Raw genomic sequence first — 10,122 nt, 5'->3', positions numbered from 1 at the left:
AGACAGAAGCACTTTAATGCCTTTATTGTTCACCGGTTAACGTTTACAGGGCAAACAATACGGTCCGTGACCCACTTGTAATGGACCGGGCCAAGTTTCCCTATAGACCTGTAAATAAATATGCTTATTGTTGTAGCAGTGCTGTGGTTCCATTCACTCAACCAAACCGGTCATAAACAAGAAAACTGACAGAGTTGTGAGTTGCATGACTCCCCGGCATGACTCTTAACGTTGAATGATTCAGTTTCGCTTAAGGAAGATGTAGATGCATAAAAAGAGCTCATCACATTTAGAATGATAATATTTTGAAAGCCCATGCATTTTCTAAGAAAAAGTTTGAAGACAGACACTTTGCAGGCTTTGAATTCTGAGAAATGTTTTGCCATCCATTACAACACATTTCCGGTATCATGAATGACGCAATAGATAAAATCAGACCGCTAATGACGTCATGTTCCTCTTAAGAAGAAGTGCCTTTATTTACCTTTTTATTTAAAAAAAAAAATAAGCTATTACGTAAAAAGGCAGGAGATCCAGCAAGCTCTGTTGAGCTTTCTAAAGGATCCCCGCTTAAGTTTATTTAAATAGATATGTAAATCAGTTAATAACATCATGTATCAAACAAGAATAGTTTTAAAACAATACTACCCACCCCCTGGACCTCACGGACCGGAACGCTTTCTTAGAAAATTGTGCAACTTGAAAAGAGAATAAAGGCATTTACATCAGTGTAAATGCCGTCAGCGCTACATAATATTTGTCTCATTTCTCTTATTATCCGGCTTTAATATTTCAAAATGGGACTGGTCTTCGCAAAATTTGTTCGTAGACGGAAAGTTTCGATTTCTTAGATAACAAAACCCAGAAACATCAAGTACTGTATAGTCTTTGGTGGTAGATTTTTATTCTTCAAGCAAATTTCCGCGAAACTACCGGGAATGAGATGTGCTTAAACCATCTCATACAGCTAACTCGTGACACGCTTATTGAAGTTTATTTTGAGTGCCAGGGAAAAATCCCTTTCTTTAAAGGTCACTTAAGGTCAATTATTATGGAACACGACGCACTAAAAGACCACACATTCAACAAACCTCGTCACGCTTTTATCCCAAAACGGCTAGCTGCAGGTTTAGGGAACAAAAAATATGTAATTTTTCATATTTAAATAATAAGTTGGAAACTGTAGCTATGACTAACAACCTTTAATGAGTTTCTCTTTTAGGGGGCGTGGAGGGGAATTACCTTCATAGTAGAGTTACTATTATTTGGTATGGTGAAATTAAACTGGAAAAATTAAGGGCATGAAAAACAAGTCATTATACCTTTTACTTTTGCAATCAAGACAACATACACAGCAACAAAAAGAATTCACTGGTTACATCACAAAACTGACCTGGAATCAACTATATCTGGTTTCAGGAACTTGTTCCGGTTACTAGTTTCTGACAATACAGAAAGAGAAACTGTGGTTAGCTCTGGGAAATTTTGGAAGGCTGACGTCTTGGACAATCACGGAAGTTTTAAAAAAAAAACAGCATGTGTAATACTCACGCGGTCATCACAAGCGGAGACTTCATACCGCGTGAAGGCAACTATAAAAGACTGATCTCACTTAGCTATTTCTCACAGTTGAAGTTGCAGCTTCAGATAGTCTTTACCCAAGTCTTCGTTGCTGTCTTCAAAAAAGCAAGGTATGTTCCCTTTGTTCCTTTGCAATCGTGGTGGTAGCAGATGAAGAACGCTTTTGTGTGTCCTATGCAATAAGGAGCTCTCTTTCATGTCCACACAGCTGCACCTATTTGGCCGCAAAATGTTTTAACTTCAACTTTAACTTAACTTTAACTTTTTTTGGATTCATCATATTCTCGCGAAAAATCAAGGTATCCACCTTTAAAAACAAACTTTCAGTCACTGCGTTACCTTTAGAACTATACAGTCGTCATTACTGAAGAAAAGTGCCTGTGTTCCCTTTAGCTTTCGATGTAAGTTTTCGAAGAAGCATGTCTTCCTCTAAAGAACTGATTGACCTGACGCGGAACAAATGTAAGCAACGAAGCAGCTATTTGCTATTTGACTAGTCCGGCGCAATAATCACCTTTTTGGTTCTCAGCATACATGTAGGGTACAAATATATCAGCTTTTTTCAAAAGGTGTTGCGACTAATTCCATTTATTTGCTGGTTGCAGTTCAACTATGGATCTTAAGATTCGTGTCTGTCTTTTGGTGACGGTTTTGGCAGTAGCTGTGTATCATGTGAAGGGTAAGGATTGCAAGTTTTTAGCGTTTCAAAGCAAAATTGTCAGAGAGAATTGGATTTTTTAGTAATTGAATGTTGCATGTTTTACCTATAGCTCATATTTTGCAAAAGTTTTTCAGTCAGTTGTTCGACATTTTCCAACACTCCTCGGGCAAAAAATGTCCATTTTGTCATCATAAGGAGATGTGCAATCTCACAATAGCTGGCTGCCGAACAGTGCTTTCAACAGCTCAGCCCGCTTTTCAGGGCTCCACAATTTGACACTTGAAAATTATTTGCATAACGAGTACGAAAATGGTTTTCAGCGGATTCTCGAAGCGGACTGAAAAAATTTACTAACAAGCATCTATATCTTTCCCAGCTGCCGGACAATGCGACTGGCCACTTGGTACCTGCACATATTATAAAGATCCTTGTCCACCAAACTGGGAACGATGCCCTCAGTACGACAAGGACTGCCCGGTTGCAACAAACCACTGCTGCTGCCGGAAGAAGCCATCCGGTAAGTTGAATTGCTTTAACTGGTCCTCGACAGTACAGTGTCTTCCTACACATTCATTTAGCCGTGTAACGGTACAAGAGAGTTCTTTGTATTTAATTTAAAACGAATTCAAAATAAGCCATGGTTTCATTCTCTTACGAAAGAAAGAATTTTTAACAGTTTTGTCTTGTTTTGATTGTTTGTTTATTTGTTTGTTTACGTTTCTTTTGGTCGTACTGTAGGATTTCATCCACTTACTCGTAGGTTTAAACGAACTTAAAAGGCGTAATAGAACTACAATGGCTTGATACATTTGGCCCTCACTGACTCAGAACGGATTTGAGAATAATTCTACAGACTCCGGCTAAAGAGATAATACCACCTCGTAGAGTATAATAAGCAATACCAATGAAACTCAATGAAACTAAATAGCTTTCATTTTAATGGCCACACTCAGGGATTCATTTACAGACGCAAGAGGCAGAACTTGACAATCCTACACCCTACACGACCTACACGGACGATTATCCGGCAACTACAGAAATTTACTGCTCAAAAGGTTTAACATCACAGGCCCGGCACATGTCGAACTTTTGATTACATGCTCACACACAAACAAAAATATACAATTCAAATTTACTTATTGGAGTGAAAATTCTGTTGTCTTTAATTCTCATATATCCGTGAGAATTACGAACTTGAGCCAGTGTCAAGCAGACACCTAAAAATTTGACTATCAAATTGCTGATGTTTTTAGTAATGTTTAAAAAACGAGCAGGAGTGTTTTATCGGGTTTAAAACCACGAGTGGTTTTAGACCCGATAAAACACGTGCTGCAAGCTTTTTGAACGGCTTCAAAAACTTTCCTGGAAAAGCGTGTGTCAATGGAGTTCATAACAATTATGCTTTTGTAAACGTTGGAAATTAGCATACGAGAAAAATACCGCATACTTATAAGGAGAAGGTTTATCGATATAAAGTCACTGGACGTGATGTATTATCGACCATTTGATAGGTCAATGGGCTTATAAATTATTAATCAGTTTTTGAACGAATGTTTCATAGTTCCCCCAACTGTCAAACAATGCGACTGGCCACGTGGTACCTGCACATATTACAAAGATCCTTGCCCACCAAACTGGGAACGATGCCCTCAGTATGACAAGGACTGTCCTGTAGCAACAAACCACTGCTGCTGCCGCAAGTCGGTTCAATCAGTGCCCCAACTGCCACTGCTGAGAGCAGTACACCACGAGAGCGATGGTAAGGAGTTCCTATAATTGTTTGCCTTTCAATTTTTGTAAAATTTGAAAAGTGTCGCAGGAATTTTGACCTTTTTGGGTGACAATGATGCCTTACCTTAGTATGATCTTACGTGATTATTTTGGATGGTCGCATAGCGGAAACAGAAAACAAAAGAATATGTCAAATTTCTGGCCTAAAAACAGTAAAAAGTGGTCGCGGTCCCTTAAGAAATTTGAGTGGTGGTCGCTTACAAGAAAGCTCTTGAAACATTATTTAACTGAGAAACAAAACGGTTGTTTAGGAAGTGGTCGCTTAGGGGGGTGGTCGCTGACGAGTAGTGGTCGCTATGAAAGAGTTGTCTGTAGTTGCAAAGCAATTCTATAGAACACCGACCGAGAGAGAAAGAAATTAACTGAATTCCTGAAAGGAACAATCCATGATCTGTTCTAGCGCATTTTGAAAACGACAATGAAAAAAAAAACTTGAAAAAAGTTAACCTAGCCTTGTTCAAGTTGCAATCCATTCTCCACCAGTCCATCTATGGTCAGAGACAATCAGGACAGTTTAAGTGCAGTGGACCATTATTCAGTCTCAGGTTTCTGTTTTTAGAGACTAGTACGAGTACGAGTTCGAATTTTTCCAATACATGTTGTAGAGAAGGAGTGCCCGCGGGTGAGCCAGTGACATTTTGGCGGGAAAAACGATATAGCTGCCTTCATTTCACTACGAGTTTCAGTGAGAACGGAGTCGTGGCGAAAAAATGGTCTTTGTTCTTTCGGAATCACAAACACGATTCTGAGCTATCATGATTCAAAACAACTGCTTCAAGTTCGTCACTCACAAAATGTAATATGAAACTTTCTGGAATATTCGCTAAAAACTTGGAAGTCAAATGTTGTATTCGTAGTCGTACTCGCACTAGAATATAAAGGTTTCTAATGCGAAAAAATTTTGGGATTCTTGAATGACAGTTTCCTTTAGGAGTGGACCAGAGCGTGTTGCGACTGTTATAATAGCACATTAAGGCAGGGGTGCACCTAAAAGCAGTTTTCACGCCGCTTAAAATCGGTTTAATGGAAATATCTCGTTCGCGTTTCAAGCAATAGAAAAACCTTATGCTCAAAACACAAATCAGTGTTTTGTAAATTTTTTGGTGATTTTAAGGTATATTTGGGAGGAAATATGTTTTCTCAAAAGAGTAGTAAAATTTGGAGAAATAAGAAATAGTTAAAATTTGATGTAGTTTATAAATTAGAATTTTAAGTTAAAAATTGATATATATGGACACCCAAACCAATTTAAAAATTAGAATTTGAAGTTAAAAATTGATATATGGACACCCAAACAGTCCCCAACCAACCTGGTGTGCTCTTGGGTTGGGGGCAACTGTCTGTTGGTGTTCCAAAAATAATTTTCTTTCTTTTATCCCTTCTTTAAACCTCTTAAGGTGATTCCATCGAATTGCATTGCGCATCCTTGCTGCGCATAATTTTTCACGTCATTTAGCGCGCGCGCGTACAACATTATGGGATTTCCTTGAGGTTAAGCTCGGCAGGAAAATAAACGGTCCTTTTCTTCTAAACGAGCACGGTGACCCCCATTTTTTAATGCATCAATTTAAATGTCATACGGTTGACCACTATATATCGCGATTTAAAGAAAAGTTTAATACTCTACTTTGAGATATTTTTATTTGAATGCTTTAAAAAGCACGTATTTAGGTAGTGCTGCTTACGTGCACACGCAGCAAAATCTTTAATTTCTTTCATAATCTTAATTCCAGTTCAATGAAAATAGTTTGTTGTGTAAGATTAAAGTAAATTTTGTTGAACTGCTCCGATATTTTAATGCAAGAAATTAATTTTTCTAGAAATGATAGCCCCTTTTCTGATTACTAGCGTTCCTAATACAAACCTCGTGCGTCATCTATTTACTATAATAGCCATCCAGGTTGCACAAAAACGAGCACGGTGACCCCCATTTTTTATTGCATTTTTGTAATGCTCATAACATAGTCATGAACTGGGCCAAGTCTTAGACAATTTTAAATACTCCTTCTTTTTCAGCGGAATCGCCTTAAAATTCCATTCAAATTCACGTGTACCCCCACCTTAACTTTTCAACTGAAAGAAATATGTTGTAGTTATGCCTGTTACTAAAGGCATGAGACAGGATCGGATGTCCTTGTTAACTGAAGAGTTATAATGTTTTTCTAAGAGGCACTTACCAACTGTCGTGAAATTTTAAATTGACGATCTAAGCCTTTCAGTGGCCTGTCTTAACGAAACAGGTACTTCCACAATCTCGTTTAGTGTATTTTTTACCAAAGGCTTAAAGCACTAACAACCATTAGGTTTGAAAAGACAAATCAATCGAACAAAAATTCTGAACTTCCAGTCTAACGCTGGTTGGGCCGAATTTGATTTCCGTAAGGAACTGAAGAGTTGAAACAAGAAGGGTTGTTTGGAGTTTGACTGGACTATGACTACAGGGCAAAGAGCCCGACTTAGCTAGCTGTGAATCAGCCTCTTCTCTTCTGCTTTCGTTTCTCTTACAATGTTGAAATATTTTTACAGTTCACAGATGCGACTGGCCGAAAGGTGTTTGTACGTACATGAAGGATCCTTGTCCACCAGGCATGCGCCCTTGTGGAAACTATTACTGTCCACTTGGGACAAACAGATGCTGCTGTCGGTACGTAGGATACTTCAATTGACAATATTCGTATTATCACCTTTGAACTGGATCTAGCTTGCTTGGAGGTCCATACATGGAAAATATTAAAAAATATTTGCATGTGAAACGATTTCCCGTGTGAAGGCTAGTTCCACTGAGGTCAATACGGAGAATACGAATACGGTCTGTTGGGTTTATTTTAGTCAGCGTTTATCAACACAAGTTTCTGAGCGCGCCGTTCAAACCCGACATCTCATCGATTGCCCTCTAGGAAGCGCGCACGAGCATTATCCAAAGTGGAGCGAAACCGTGAGCCTTGAGGAAATGGTAATGGCCACGGAAAAATCTCTCAGCGCAACTTTTTAAAACCGTGAAAAATATATTTGCTCAAAGCTCGACTTGGATTTTCAGGATTTTGACTTCTTAGTGTTTCCCGGCACCACATTTGACACTTGACTTGCTTCAACGGCAGAACGTTCTTCCACCTTGAAATTCCCAAAGTGATGTCTTTGATGGGGTTGAACCAACTCAAGTTTTGCAAACCACGGGCTATTACTTGGGGATATCGTCTCATATTTACTACCTTTAGTTGGGTATATTACGTCACGTGAAAATATTGAATCGATTATATATAATCATCTTCCATGAAGGCCGATTAAGACCTTGTAACTTTGTTGCAAGCGACATGCTGACGAGAAAGCCAGCGATAGATAGAAATTGTTTCATGTACTTATTTATTGTTAACATATATTTTCCTATTTTTAATTTTCAGCGAGTGAAGCAATTTTGATCGCTGATAATTCGCTCAATCCTCGATCGAAGGGCCGTCAAATGATTCACAGATAATTAAAGACTGACAACACAGGCGGCTCAAGCTCAAGCTGTGAGCGACGATCATACTCTTCTATTTGCGCCGTGACCGCTATTACACAAGATGATCATCGCTCACAGCTTGAGCTTGGGCTGCCTGTGGTATTCTAGCTTAATTTACTTCAAAAGGATGTTTTGTTTCCAACGAGTCCTGTGTGTTGTAACGATGAAATGAGTAGTTTAAATGCAGAATTCTATTGACACTTCACAAGATCCATTTTGTTAATCAAATGAATAATTCTTTTTAAACCCAGTTTTGCGTAAGCAGCAGAATGAATATATTTCTTCTGAAGATACGTTTTGTTAATTTTGTTGTCAAATGCAAAGCAAACTGAGTAGCACAATAAAATGTTTTTCTTAAGACCTCTCCCGGTGTCTATCTGAATGTTTGAAGTATCCTCCCATGGGATAAAAACCAAGAAATAGACAGAAAGAAGCGAGATGATTTTGGGAAAGGCAGAAGCTGCTGCATGTATATTTTTAAAAAAATAACTTCTTGGAGACCACGAAATTAATAAAACATCAAAATTAACAAAAAAAGGACACAAAACTCGCCATAGTCATCAACAGAACGCCCTGTTTCATCAAAGTTTCGGTCTAAAAATAAATGAATAAAGAAAAACGAAAACAAAGAAATTCTCGGCCCATTAAGCTCAGGACTCTTAAAGAAGTTGCCTTGTGGTCATTTGACCCGTTTTAAAATGGGAGTTCTTACCGTCACCGCCTCTTTCTCACACTCACAAACCGGCTTCTTTACAGCACCTATAAAATTCGGAGCAGTTGGCTTTAAGGGAAAGCAAAATAAAACAGTGCAGTTTTCCATTTCTTTTTAAAAAGTGGGATTACGAGATGTGGTAGTGACGGACTATTGCACCTTGTTGGCCATTTTAGAATTGAGACCGGTTAGTTTCTAAAGAAACTGATTGCTCGCTGGTGGAGGTGGACACGAATTGTTTTTAAAAGCAAATCGATTCGGTCTGCTGAAGGGCTAACGTTCGAAACGTCAGCTCTCGAATCTCTTTACGGTGGCCAAATAACCTTACAACTCTATTGATAAAACCAATTCGTTCCTTGGTTAGATTAGTATAAATCTACTAGGGTTCCATCACGAATGTTGCTCTCGTATTGGCTACGCTGCTCACTATCTATTCTGTTGTACTAGATAGTGAGTAGAGTAGGCTAACAGTGTGCGCGTGGCGTGACCTATTTATATCATTAGGGAGCTTAAGCAACGACGACGGCGACGGCAACGACAACGCCGCAAAATAATAGGTTTATTTAATGAGCAAAAACAAACACTGCACGTACGTTTTACATTTTGGTACATTTCTTTGCCGTCCTCTGCAAAACAACAACGTTTTTGGTAATATGTGCTTTTATTGTTTCGGTGTCTGGAACCTCTGATGAAGCACGAAGCCTGCGTTTTTGACATCACCTCTCGAAAGTAAGTTCAGAAGGGAGAGCGTAGAGCTAACGAATCTTTGTTTTCACTCGAAAGTATGAAAAACCGCTTCTGATCGAGGAGCGGCAATTGTCATTGTCATGGGTACAGCAAATTCCACAGAAGCACTTGCTCCAGGGTGTGGAACACAAATCTCATTTACTTTGAGCTCTCATTCGAGTCGCGTTCGAGCGGCTGCTTTGTATGGGTTTTCGTTTGAAGCTAAACCGATGATTCTTGTGTTATGAGTGACTGATGGGGAAAACTGAAGAGACCATAAGCGAAAGTGACGGTGAGTGGTGGTAAGTCAACTTAAATTTCAGAGCGGAGTTCAAGCTGACTAAATAATCCGTGACAACAGGTTTGAAGTAGCAGCAATTGAACAAGAGCCTGAAATGTTTGTTATTAATTTTAATTTTTTAAAACAGTAATATCGTTCGACGTAGAAAGAACGCACTCCTAATACAGATTGGAGTCGAGATTTTATGAGACAAGGAATGAATGGATCTTGGGACGCGTATCTGCAGATTTTGCAGGGGAGGTTGACATCATCACCAACTTGGCAAAGGAGAGAGAGCCTGGGATCGAGATCATCGAACGCATTTTCTGATCTTTGATTATTACTAGCAATCATTCGTTCAAGAACTTTCACAGATGCATGAATAATGCTAGCAGTCAGAATGAAGCGAATACATCGACGTGTTTGAACATCCGCATAAATTATCGTAACTCATTAAAATGCAAGTATTTGATTTCAGGTAACAAACATTTTTTACTTCAGACCAAACCCTTTGGGCTCTTGATCTGGTGTTTCATTGGGTATCTAGAGTCATCCACTCGTCCAAAATGGACGTCATTTATCAGCTACTCCCCTTTGAATTACTAGTAATAATCAAAGATTAGGGAGTGCGTTCGATGATCTCGATCCCAGGCTCTCTCTCCTTTGCCAAGTTGGTGATGATGTCATCCGCCCCTATAAAATCTGCGGGGAATGCCAGATACGCGTCCCAAGATCCAGTCATTGTCCCATACAGTCTCGACTGCAAACGCAATTAATGAGTTTGAGAAAGTTTCATGAGACCAGCTATTCATACTTTATTAATATTCATTAGCCCGCGTGCATAGTATATAAGCATGTGTTAATTATTCATA

General features: G+C 38.9%; 1 protein-coding gene across 1 annotated transcript; it reads left to right on the top strand.

Annotated features, from left to right (window-relative positions):
* Positions 1-1,549: 1,549 nt before the first annotated feature.
* LOC146479944 (uncharacterized) lies at positions 1,550-7,561 on the top strand. Its single transcript, XM_085110819.1, has 6 exons — positions 1,550-1,691; positions 2,187-2,260; positions 2,619-2,759; positions 3,804-4,001; positions 6,560-6,677; positions 7,432-7,561. Exons 2-6 carry the CDS (start codon positions 2,194-2,196, stop codon positions 7,436-7,438), a joined length of 531 nt encoding a protein of 176 aa, XP_084966945.1. The 5' UTR covers positions 1,550-1,691; positions 2,187-2,193; the 3' UTR covers positions 7,439-7,561.
* The last annotated feature ends 2,561 nt before the right edge of the window (positions 7,562-10,122 follow it).

Source organism: Pavona decussata, unplaced genomic scaffold (genome assembly GCF_977016875.1).
Source record: "Pavona decussata unplaced genomic scaffold, jaPavDecu1.1 SCAFFOLD_58, whole genome shotgun sequence".
NCBI lineage: Eukaryota > Metazoa > Cnidaria > Anthozoa > Scleractinia > Agariciidae > Pavona > Pavona decussata.
This window is presented reverse-complemented; position numbering and strand designations above follow the sequence as displayed.